A 13,111-nucleotide genomic window follows, 5' to 3' on the forward strand; every position below is an offset into this window, starting at 1 on the left:
GAGAATAATATGAGATAAACCAAATACAACCTCCAACTTCAATATCTTCCAGATACACTAAGTTTTTCTTCAAGGCAACAGCTCTCACTTAATGAAAACCAGAATCATTGACCAAAATTTGTCTTCAAGACTAAGATTTTTTAAAAAAAGAAACATGTAAGATAATTTGTCAATGACTGTTTATAGGTACCTTGTTTCCCACTCTCCAGAAATCATTTCAGTTCATCATCTTTGGTCTGATCAGACCACCGAAGCTAGGTTCTTTTCTAGAGAAATTTCACAAGCAAACTCAGAATATTGCTGAGATCTTTCTTATCTTCAGATATTTCCAAATGATCCTAAGGCTGGCATAAATCACATTTATGTCTACTATCCTGCAGGCTTCATGCAGTCAGGCCTCAAATTCTTAGCTTAGAGGGAGATGTAAGATTCAATGTGCAGAAAATGAGCCACATTATAGGACACTATTGTTCCACTATTGTTTCATGTTAACTAGGTATTAAGCAAGGTACATAAATGGCTTATCAATCTATATCACATTAGCCACACTGGAACTTTTTCCCCTTGTCTTTGCCCTGGTTGACTTACCATTTGGTAATCCTTAAGTTAAAAGGAATCATTTTAAAAGTGGGAGTTAAATTCAATGTATAGAGGCTATACACACAAAAAAGCCTAATCCATAAAAAGAATCACAGCAAATGGAAACCAGGAAATAATATTTTTAAAAGTATACTGCTGCCTATACTACCAGATTCCAATGGTATGGATAAGCATCTCCAATTATAAGAAAATTGATGAGATATTTTGGCAAGAACTAAGTATAAATATAAGGGAAAAATTCTAATAATGAGGAATGACAGTGGTTTTTCCCCTGTATCCACATTGAGGAGGGATGGCTTTTTTTTTCTTTTTGTAACATTTGAAGAAGTCAGTGAGATTTTCTTCTACTTATGGAAATGTCTAATATCCCACTTAACATGAATGAGAGAGATGAAGAAACTAGGAGAGTAATGCAATAAATTGTTTTCAAAGACTGAATCCAACCCTGCGTCTCTATACAAGAATACCTAATAATAGTAAAAAGCAAGATAGCCACTCTCTTCCCACATGTCTCCCTACCATCCCCCCACCCACAATCCCCAAACTCTATTGTCCCAGAACTTTTCAAGGCATAAATGATACAATGCAGAACCACTAACACACTTAACCACATAGATGACACAATGCAGAACCGATAACACACTTAACACTCAGGGTATTTAGTTCTTTTCCTCACCCAATTTTGATGCTGGAGCAATATAACAACATCTGCCTTCTCCAGTGTCCAAATAAGACAAGGCTCGTTAAGAGTTTGGGACTGGGCAGAAGAGCAAATAAGACCAATATTAACGATAAGTATTTTTGCAAAAAAACAACAATCTTATTTCCAAATATTAACAGGTTGAAGTAACAGGGGCAAAGGAAGGAAGTGAGGGTGAAGCATTTGAAAATGATCCCAATCGCCCAAGTATTCCATGAAATGTCCTTGAAAAAGCATTCTCCTTTCTGATTCAAAAGTCTATTTGATACCACCTTTTTCTTAGTATGTATGTATATATATACACATATATATATTCCTTTATTATGTGCTCTTTCAAGGTATTTAATTTAAATCTGGAATTTGCCCCTAGCTCAGACACTGGCTATATAAACAATTTTAAATAATTGCTCATTTTTTTGTATCATAGGTTCTAAGCCATTTTCTCAGAAATGAAAAAAAAAAAATCCTTAGTGACCTCTTTTTAGTCTAACATTAATGAAAAATTAGCAACAAATATTTATCTCTTCCATGTCTTAAGAGAATAAAAATTCTTATTTTCCTTATGAATCCCCTACAAATACCTGGGAGATTAAATACATTTTTTTCAGAAATGAATAATCAAAAATGAGCCAATAAAATCTAGATAATGATAACCAAAAGCAAATAAAATAATGAAGGAAAAATTGAAGGTATTTTGTTATGACATTAAAAAGAAAAACTTGTTGCAATAATTGTGTCTATGAAGCAAGCATTCATAGCAGAGATATGAGGAAGGTAGAACAAAAAACCAAAATGAGATAAAAATTGAAAAGAAAAGGCTCATGAAAGAAATGGAAAACTGAAACAACCTCAGTAATAAGAGAATTGAAAAATACATAAATGATAGTAGGAATTTCTATAAACACAGAAAAGGACAGGAGGAAGAAAAATGAAGTGAGAGATGTGCTGCAACTCACCTGTAACAACCTATTCTTCCAACATTCGAATTGCAATTGCGTAAAGACTGTTTTAAATATTCACAGTTTAATCCCTTACCATTTATTTCCCATGTACCAATAATGAAAATTATATAGTAGTATCTTCACAAACTAATGAAACTTCTGTTTTCAATTTTTAAGGTTCTGTTTTTGTGAAAAACGATGTAGGCCTCACATTCAAGTTGGCAGACTGAAAAACTATGTCTGATTCTCTTCCCTCAAAACAATCCCAATGAAATAATAGAAAATATGTGTTTTAAAAAGAAAAAAACTGATAATGGTGCTGAAAACAGAAAAGGTGCCATCAGCAGACAAGAAATAGAAATTCCAGGAAGAGAGGAAGCAGATGGGATCAAACAAATAGAGAAATGAAAGCAGGAGAAACACCATTCCCAGACACCACAGTTAGGCACAGTTCTTTCCAGGGATGTCCCAGAGAATAACCAAACTTGGAGTCAACAAATAAAAAGAATAGAAATTGTCCAGAGGGCAGTAAAGAAAGTAATTCATTAAATAACAGGATCTAACAGCTGTGAGAACTGGCCTCCTCTTTCTTTATTCTGCACCAAAGAGGCATCTACAGCAGGTGCTTGAGCCTGAGAGCAATTTCTGTAAGGATGGAAAAGTTGCTGGCGTCTGAGAAAGAAGGCAATAGAGAAGAAAGTGTCTCAGGTCTTCTCCAATAGAATTAGATATACCTTTTCCCAGGTGCAAAATAGGTAAAGTTCTCTATACCCTAAGTTAAGTCTCCCTTACTTTGATAACTGGGGAGAACCCCTGGCCTATTGTCTACTCACCACCCTTTTACTCTGCAAGATACCCCCACATACCATTCTCATTTAAGATTGGACAAGTTGTAGGGAGGGAGAGAGCTGGACACATACAGAGGTACCCATGACCACTGTTTATTTTAATCAATCTCAATCATAAAGGTAATCCAATATTTGATAATCTGTCTTAAATGAATTCTAGATACAGAGAAGAGAGATAATAGAGGGAAAACAATATTGAGCAAATAATATAAGAAAATGTTTTCCAAATGAAAAGGCCCAGATGGGGAGCACATATGAGTGACATTTTACTACTACAAGTTTAAAGAGAAAAAAAAAATTTTAATCCGAGAGCAAAAGCAATTTACCTGTAAAGTGTCAAGAATCAATTTGACATCAGACTTAACAGCAGGGATGCTAGAAGATAATGGAACATTTATTTTTCAAAGTTAGAAAAGTAAAAGATTATGAAACTGAAATAAATATTCAAGTCAACAATCAATTAGGAAGCAAAAGAAAACAGTCAGACGGGTAAAGTAAGAAAAATTATCAATCACATCCTTTTATGAATCAAGAAATTTCTTAAAATTCAATCCAAGAAAGAATAACAATGGAATACAAGAGAAGGAGGGTAGTTGATGCTGACCTAGAGTCACATTGTCTAAAATGGTCATCACCGGCCATGTGTGGTTAAGTTACTCAAAGCTGAATAAAATAAAATTCAGTCCCTCAGTTGTATTAACCACGTTTCAAGTGGTTAATATTCTCTGTAGCCAGTTATATGTGGCCAGTGAATGCTGGTTTGGACAGCAAAGAGACAGAACATTTCTATCACTGCAGAAACTTCTGTTGGGCAGGACTTAATCTGAAGAAATGAAGAAACCTACAAAGGAAGAAGAGGACAAGTTAAGTCTTTCGGGAGCTCTCCTTTGTGAAACTAAATTTTAATGTTAAACCCCAACATGCTCCCTTTTTAAAAAATAGTGACTATTAACCCATAGATAAGTCACAAAATAGTTATAAAAAAACAAAATGTCCCAAATTTTAAGAATATAAACAATAAATGCATACAGAGTAAAACTGGGAAGGGAAGTACTAGAGAGAAGTAAGAATAAATATACTGCTTTATTTTTCATAGCTCAGAGATAATTTGATATGCTAACATATAGAAATAGGCAAATTAACTCAAGAGAAAGAGGGTGTACAGATAAGTGGTAGGAACTGTGAATGCACTAAGCTCTTTATATTTTCTGAGAAATCAATAAATACCATTCAAAGTTAATTAATAAACAGAAATATGACATATTAACATTAACAAAAAGAATGAAAATAGAACTTTTCTTTTTGAGACAGGGCCTCGCTCTGTCCACCCCGGCTGGAGTGCAGTCGTGTGATCAAGGCTCACTGCAGCCTCAGCTTCCTGGGCTCAAGTGATTCTCCTACCTCAGACTCCTGAGTAGCCACCATGCCAGGCTAATTTTTAATTTTTTGTGTGTGAAGATAGGGTTTCACCCTGTTGCCCAGGCTGGTCTTGGATTCCTGGGCTCAAATGATTCTCCTGCCTTGGCCTCCCAAAATGCTGGGATTGTTGGTGTGAGTCACTGAGCCTGGCCTAAAATAGAACTGTTAACAATAACTATCTTTGGAAAGCAGGTTGGGGCAGCTACTGTCCTTAGTTTGGATTGTATATTGTTCTATGTGGTTTAATTTTGGTTTTTATTGTTTTTTTAAACCATGGAAGTATAGCAAAAAAAAAAAAAAAAACCTGTATATATTTTTAGAATGGTTTTTATGAAGTCATATAGTTATCCTATAGAATAAAATTATTCTCGTTTGAAAATCAAAATTGTGCCCGCTATTTCCTAAGGGAATCATTCTTAGGAAATAGCAAGGCTATTGAAGGATGGGCATCTCATACGAAATTAACCATAATTAAATAAAAATGGCAGATAGGTACAAAATAAACACCACTGAGTTGGAAGAGAGATTAGAATTCTAAGTTATATCTTGTACTCTCAGTCATTGAATTTAAAGTGTGTGAACAAATAAGCTAGCAAAAAAATGTTTGAAACACTCACTTCAACTTAGAGGAGGAGGGATAGGTCTAAATGGCACCAGAGTTTCTCATGTTTAGCTCAGAACCCAAGTAGAACTTTGGAAGGACTGAGAGAGAAAAGTGCAGGGGTTGAGGGCAACCTGAGTGTTCCTGTGCTCAAAGGTTTTCACCGGAGGGAGAAGCCAGAAGTTCAAAGTATTGCGAGAATGGCATTTCTTGTGGTAGCTCTGGCCTCCTAGGAATTAGGATGCGCCATAAATCTCAGGAGAGGGACTGTTTGTGCAAAATTCCCAGCCCACATTTGCAGGCTGCAAAGGTTCAGATGCATTTTGTTGTGTGTCAGAAAACCAAGCAGACTTTCGGGGCACACCACTCAACCAGGCTCAAACTCCACATCTGCGTGGTGTGTCCATCATTCGGGCTACCCAAAATGCTACCTAAACCAGTTTTCGACTATTTTTAACAGACTCGTCTGCATTGTCAAAAACTGCCCATATTTTGGCAGATAAGCCAGTCAACTCTGGACAGAGTGTTGGTCTTAGATTTCTTTTTGCAAAGTGTCTAAAATTTATGGTGGGAATTACTCATGACAGCTGCATTCTTTCCGCTGGGCTTAGACCACCATTTGGTCTAATAACTCCTAATTGTGTGTCTATCCCAGTCTAAGCTTCTTCAGGGAAAAAAAAAGAAAAGTGAGGGAGGGGGTGGGGAGACTTTTAAAAATCCCCTACAGCAATACCCAGTGATTTCTGCCAACAGTAAACACTATTTTGAAATATAAGAAGGTTAGCTGATGATGAACAAATAAACAATATTTCAGTGAATGTGGATTTCTTCAGAGAATTTTTCATACTACCATTAATGCCAGTCTGATTTTTTTAAAAAAAGTAAAATGACTTAGTTTTATCGTGTTCCCAAAGTATTTTTAGCATAACAGGCAAAAATCCTGTTAGCATTTACAGTCATGTTATTTTCTTGAAAGAGGTACCTCTCAAAGCGATTTTTCACCAACCTTCTCCAAAGCACAAAAGAGGTACCTTGAAGACATTGGTCATTTAAAAATCATACGAAGTCTAATTATATTTCCAAAATAAGTAGTTTGCAATCCAGCAAGAATAATGTGGTCATGAAAAGGATGTCCAAATCCACCAATTTACATTGGTTTGGTTTGGCATAACTTTCAAAGTTCTTGGAGTAAAAGGAAGATGGCACGTGAATAATTGTAATTTGGGTAATAGTCCTAGAACTTTGGGTCTGCTGTTCCGTGAGCCATTCAGGGGAAAGCAAATCAACTTCAATACTGTACCTACATAATTTATAACTGTTAAAATTCACTGATATGTTCCAGATTATTTCACAAAATGTAATACCCTCCCTTTTCATATGAAACTTTGTCATTTTCACTCTATTTATGTAATTTAAAAAGTATGATAGCCAGAAAGCATGAGCCATTCAAAGCAGGAGCCGCTAATGTCAGAGATCATTATCACTCACAAGATATATAGTGTTGGTATCTTTGAATTTAAAGGGCTTGAAAGTTGTGTCAAGATAGATTCATATTGCATCTAATATGTTTTGCTTTACTCCCTTTTACTTTCTGGTTTCTATCTCCAGTCACAAAGCAGTTTCTCTGCTGTGACTCAGGTCTACAACCACAGTGGTAGCACAGGTCTGATTTACCCTTCCTGTCTCCACCAGCTGTGCTCCCTCCTTTTATGCCAAAAGAAAGTTGTGTTATTACTTTAGGATGAGGCTGCTTTCTTTAAACAGTATACTGCTTTCCAGTTGTTTATATGTAATATATGTCCAATCCATATGACTTTTTCAAATGGTTTTGATTACTGGACTTAAAAATTTTTTTAAAGAAATGTATGAAAGACGAAGGAAAGCACTTCTTATATTGTAACTCTCTAAAAGAAAAAAACGTTTTGGATATAGGGAATTTCATCAGTTAAAAACCAGTTTACGACTCTATGCATTTCAATGGCATGTAGAATAATATTTGAAAAGGAAGAGTGCTAACTTCACAATAGACATTCATTTGATTTTACACCTTGTATAAATATGCATATTAAAGCAATGATTAAGTAAGACCCTTATTTGCAATTAAATTTTGAAATTCAAATAATTTCACTTATAATAGACCTCTGATAAGGGTCTAGCTAATTAGCAAAACAACATTTTTTAAAAACACACAATGTTCTCATTTTTGTTGTAATAGATATTCACATTTTATCTTTAATCATTGTAAAACAGACTAATTTGATTTTTAAAAAAAACATTAGAATTTCTCATTTAGAGAACATAGACCCACATATTCCATTGATGTTTCTATTTTCTACAATAATTCTTTTTCTCTAAATTCCTTAAAATCAATTGATAATCCGTGGGAAAAAATCAGGGCCACGTTCACTTGATCAAACTTTGTTTGTTTGTTTGTTTGTGGTGGCAAACATCAAGGTGACTTTATTCACCACTCATGGTTCTGATGCCATTTGTCTACTTCCAAATCCAAAACTCTCCCCGAAACCCCCAAGCATGCCATTATGAACATTTTTCTATAAACATTTCAGGGCCTCTGAGGATGATTTTAGAGAATAATTTTAAGATAATTTCCTCAGTGGTTATATGTTCAAAAAAATTAAGAGGGAAAACTTTGAAAAGGACACAGTTTAATGTAAAATTTTTGGTAGTTTTAAATCTATCATGTTATTTAAAATTTCATAGGTTAAAACTAAGTACCAAATAGCATCTAATGACAAAGGAAAAAAATGATTAATAAGTTTTTTGTAAATTAATTTTTTAACATTCTGGGTGTAAGTGCGTGAACTTAAGACCAAAATAGACCAATACTAAAGGTAGGAATTAAATATTAGAAAAATTTTAATTAGGACTATTATCACATTTAAGCTGTCAAGCAGAAATTGTACTTTAAAACAAACAAACCAGAGTAGACTTAGATTAATGGAGGTAATTTGTGCATTACGAAGAAAAAATATATTGGATTTTTACAAATATATATGTCTTAGAAAGTTTCACCACTGGCTAACTGGTGTCCAGCTTCATCCAATTCCTCACAATTTATAGTTCTCAGGGAGAGACAGAGTCTCAATCATTTCTTAGATTATTCTAGAACTATAAAGTCACATCAATTAATACATTTGTTAATAGCTATTCCATTTTATTGCCATTATCTCAAGTAATCATATAGTTTATTACATGGAAGAGTAAAAACTATAGTGAATGACTGTCCTAAATTATGCCATTACTACCAGTGTTCTAAGCTATGTTATTCTACCCTAACCTCCCAATGAAATATTTTGCACAATGGCAGAAGTGTTCCTAATATAAAGTGTGTAAAAATGTAGAGATAGTAAAGCAATAAATGAGCTCATTTTATGCCAGTAAAGAGCTTTGGAAAGCCTTTATTCTGTTATACTATGGCAATAATTTCTACCAATATATTTAATACTATTGTGAATTACAATGATTATCCATGATGCTATACCACCTCCCTAGAGAAACTGCTGAGATAAGACCTCTGCGTCTGCTGGCAGTTTCACCTAGGCCTCTCTGTGTGCCCAGACACATCAAAGAATATACACTCTTGACATTAAAATTATGTTTTCGGCATTTTTAGATACTACTATAGTGTTTGACTAACTGTTTCCCTTTTCGTTTTCCTGTTTCTTCGTTGTCCTCATAACGTGGTCATGAAATTAACTAGATTCTATAAATAGATGTATGGAAAACAAGTGAATGATTATTGAAATTCACTGCCAGGATAAGTTATTTTGAATTACAGATGAACAGTTCTAAAATAATCTGAAATTCATTTTACCATTTTGCTAAAGATTTTTTTATTTTTCTCTCCATAATGGAGCACCCATTACCTATAATACACTGGAAGTTATCAAACTAGCATTATATCTAGAATAGAATTTTTACTCTTTAGTTTCAAACAATCAGACCAAAACATGTTGTTCTGTAGCAATCACAGGAAAACAAGAATAGAATAGAATAGAATAGAATAGAATAGAATAGAATAGAATAGAACAGAACAGAAATGGAGGGAAGATAAAGAGCTGAGGGGAGGAGAGGAAGGGAAGAAGAGAGACAGAAAGGCAGGAAGACAGTAAGTCAGGCCAGTAGCAAATGTCTCACAAATGTCTTGAGTTATTTTACCTTGTAGAAAAAAGGCAATAATACACAAATGTCTGGAGGTTTCTCCCCTACCCAGTTTGATTCCTATATTTTCCTTGGAAATGAACCTTAAATATATGATGTAATCCTATGCTACCTACTGCCCTTTTGTGCCTCAATTAGACTCAAATTTACTGATGATAATTTTAATTATGACTGAACACCATAATTACTTTATTGAGATTAAAATTTTGAAGAGTGCATAATTTAGAACATACAAATTAGTTTTCTCTGAGAAGAAGAGATATTTGGTGTGATTTACTCCTTCTTTTCATAGTTTTTTTTTTTTTTTTTTAACCATCTCAGTTCCTATATGTGCTAATATAAAATATGCCCTTTTGTCTTCAGGTCTAGATGTTGATGGAATATATCGAGTTAGTGGCAATCTGGCAACAATACAGAAGTTAAGATTTATTGTCAACCAAGGTAAGTGATTTCCACTTCAGAGATTTTTTCAAACAGTTTCATATGGAACAATATTTCAGACACTGTGCTGTACGTACTGTGAATAAATAATAATAAAACTAACAGGAGAATGAGAAAGTGGAGGAAATTTAAAAATTATCAGAAAAGTAAAAGATAACCAACTAGTTTATCTAGAAATGAATAGAATATATAGAGAAACAAATTAATAGCTTATGTGAAATAAATAATGAATGGAACATGTCAAAATAAAAATGGGGAAAAAATAGAAAAAGAGTAAAAGAAAAATGACCCATATTCAAAAAATGTTATTGACTTGCAATGGACACTTACTATATGTTGATGAATGAACCAATGAATGATGGAAAATGTGAAAGTCAAAATAACAGATAATAGAAAAAATATATAGTAGGTAAGAAAAAAATTAGGAAATGCATATGCTATCAAAGAGTTGTAAATTAAAACAATGAGATATCACTGCACATCTGTTAGAATGGCTGAAATACTGACAACACCAAATGCTGCCTAAGATGTGGAGCAACAGGAACTCTCATTCATTGCTGGTGGAAATGAAAAATGATTCAATCACTTTGGAAGAAAATTTGGCAGTTTCTTATGAAAATAAATGTATTTTTATCATATGATCCAGTACTTCTTTGTACTTACCCAAATGAGTTTAAAACTCATGAACACAAAAAAACCTACATACAAATATTTACAGCAGCTTTTATCATAATTGGCAAAACTAGGATGCAACTAAGATGTCCTTCAGTAGGTGCAGGGACAAACCAACCAGAATACATCCATACAATGGAATATTATTCAGGGATGAAAAGAAATGAGCTTTCAAGCCATGAAAAGACTTAGAGTAATCTGAATGCATATGCTGAGTAAAAGAAGCCAGTGTGAAAACACATGATTCCAACAATATAACATTCTGGGTAAAGGAAAACTACAGAGAGTAAAAGATGAGTGGAAACAGTGAGACGGGTTTGGGGGAAAGAGGGAGAGATGAATAGGTGAGCACAGGAGATTTTGAGGGCAAACAATTCTGTATGATGCCATAATTACGCATACATGTCATTACACATTTGTCAAAACCCATAAAATGCAACACAAAGAGTGAATCCTTATGTAAATTATAATATTTACTTAATAATAATGTATTGATATTGGCTTATCAATTATAACAATCTACCCCATTAATGCAAGATGCTATTAATAGGGAAAACTTTTGGAAGGGTGAGGAGATATAAGTTAACTCTCTGTACTTTCTGCTCAATTATTCTGTAACCTTAAAACTGCTCTAAAAATGTATATTAATTCAAAAAATAAAAATTAAAAATTAGAAAATGAAAAACAAGAAGACCGAAACATCTTAAGTTGGTGTTATTGACAGCTCATAGGTTTTAAAATCATACAGATGAGGTAGAACTTAGACTCTCTCCTTGTATCCTTGGTATCTTAACCTCCCTATGCCTCTGTTCCCTATCAGGAAAAACAGTGGGGGGATGCCTTGGGAACATTTGGGAAAATTAAATTGAATAACATCTACAACACTTAGGAATGTGACAGACTCATGTTAGTTCTCCTTTTACTTAAAAACAGTCAAGAGTGTCTTCAGAAGAACTCCAAATCCTAAATCCTTGTACTCTAGCTTCCCGCTTAGCTTCTATAATAGCTGGCTTCAGGTTCTCTGAATGTTTTTCATAATACATTTAATATATAAACTGTACTCCCACATTTCCATACTGTTGTGTTTTTTAATGTCTTTGCATATGCTCTTCCCTTTACTTTCAATATCCTCCTATCTTTTCTTTCTCATCCCACATACACAAGCTTCCAGCCTGGTAGATTTCTTCTTTTTCTTCAAGGCCCAGATTATAGTAATTTCATTCAAGAAGCCTCCAGTTAGATTTCTTCTCTGTTCCCCTTACACTGAATAGCTGAATTTACAGTAGTACATTCACATCTAACTTTTAAAATTCCATCTATTATAAGACCCATAGATTTAATGCCAACTTTTGGAAAGGATATAATCAAATGTACTCAGTGATTGTATTTCAGAAACATTAAAATTTGTAAGTCTTGGAATCAAAAAATAGGATACTGGCTGAAATGTCTGTCTCTTTCACAAATCTCTAAAAAGGTAGAACTTGAATCATCCTTGCATCTTTTCCCATTAACCAGTTCTAGCCTTGGTGTTTCCATACAAGGAGCTCCTCATAAAGGGAGTTTTTAATTAATATTTGTTGAACAATGTACGTGAGTGTTGCAGGTAGGAGAAGTATTAAAACTGGAGAGCATTCAATTCTCCAGCAATTCATCTTGGGTTGAACCAGTTTTTTAAATGTTGATTGCAATACTTTTGGCCACTTGCCACATGACTCTTGCTTCTAAGAATCTCTATAACTGAGAATCTCCACAGCTCTGCTTGTTCACTAATGCAATTCTTTGTCTTTCACAATTACTCTCTTTCCTGGGCAAAACACAGAACTAAACTTTACCTCATTCGTTTATATTATTTCCATTTAACTGAATCAGAGTGCCCCCTCTGTGGGTAAAATTTGGATAAAATAGCCCTAGCCTCATATTCATTCTAGCTTATAATCAGCTAAAATCATTTTTATAATACAGTTTATGCTGAAACGATATCCTGATTGGGATTCTAGACAGCTGGGCAACACATTTCTTCTACAAAGAAGAAATCTCAAAACAGAAGCCATGCTAGAAACAAACACTAGTTGCATTTCCTGCCTTTAAAAAAAATTATGCTCAGTAGTTTGAAAAGGCAAAGAAAAAAATCTGCAATGAAAATATGAAATCTGTCCATCTCATCTTTTGCAATCCAAACTTCAGTGTACTCTGAGGCTATGTAACCGCTCATGTTTCCATGAGAATTGACAATGTAAAGCTGGACAGAGGCCTGCGTTGGTATCTGGTAGCACAGAATTGTCAGTAAACTGTCTCCCTGGTTTATAGCACTGTCAGAATGCAACATACTCAACACAAATTATGCTTCATTAGGACCTTTGATACTGGTAACTTTGTCCAAGTAGTGTTATGGAGTTTTTTGAATTAGATGATAAGTGAAATGGATATACCAACCCCTTTCAAAATTTGCTAATCAGATTATCCTTTGAATGTGTTTTCTGGACTGGCCCCACAACCTTGTTGCTAATGCCATACCTTCCCCTCCATCTGGACCAGGACTCTAATAGTAGAGCTGACTTGAAAATAATCAGTGTTGGGTGCAAAGAGATTGTAAGTGTACATGTGGCCCTCTGTGGCCGTCTCTCTGTGTGTCTCTGTGTGTCTAATAGAATAAAATGGCAATGCAGGGAAAATTCCATGAAAATCATAAAGTGCTATGTAAAGGCAG

At 34.3% G+C, this 13,111-nt stretch overlaps 1 protein-coding gene across 7 annotated transcripts in view; it reads left to right on the forward strand.

The window, feature by feature from the left end:
• Positions 1 to 13,111, forward strand: part of ARHGAP15 (Rho GTPase activating protein 15) — a 627,654-nt gene that overhangs the window by 412,376 nt on the left and 202,167 nt on the right. For all 7 annotated transcript variants that reach the window (XM_031651767.1, XM_031651764.1, XM_031651766.1 and 4 more), the window contains one exon: positions 9,655 to 9,732. In XM_031651767.1, coding sequence (XP_031507627.1) covers positions 9,655 to 9,732 — 78 coding nt within the window. The remainder of the gene's footprint in view (positions 1 to 9,654; positions 9,733 to 13,111) is intronic.

The sequence above is a fragment of the Papio anubis genome, chromosome 10 (genome assembly GCF_008728515.1).
Source record: "Papio anubis isolate 15944 chromosome 10, Panubis1.0, whole genome shotgun sequence".
NCBI classification, from domain to species: Eukaryota; Metazoa; Chordata; class Mammalia; order Primates; family Cercopithecidae; genus Papio; species Papio anubis.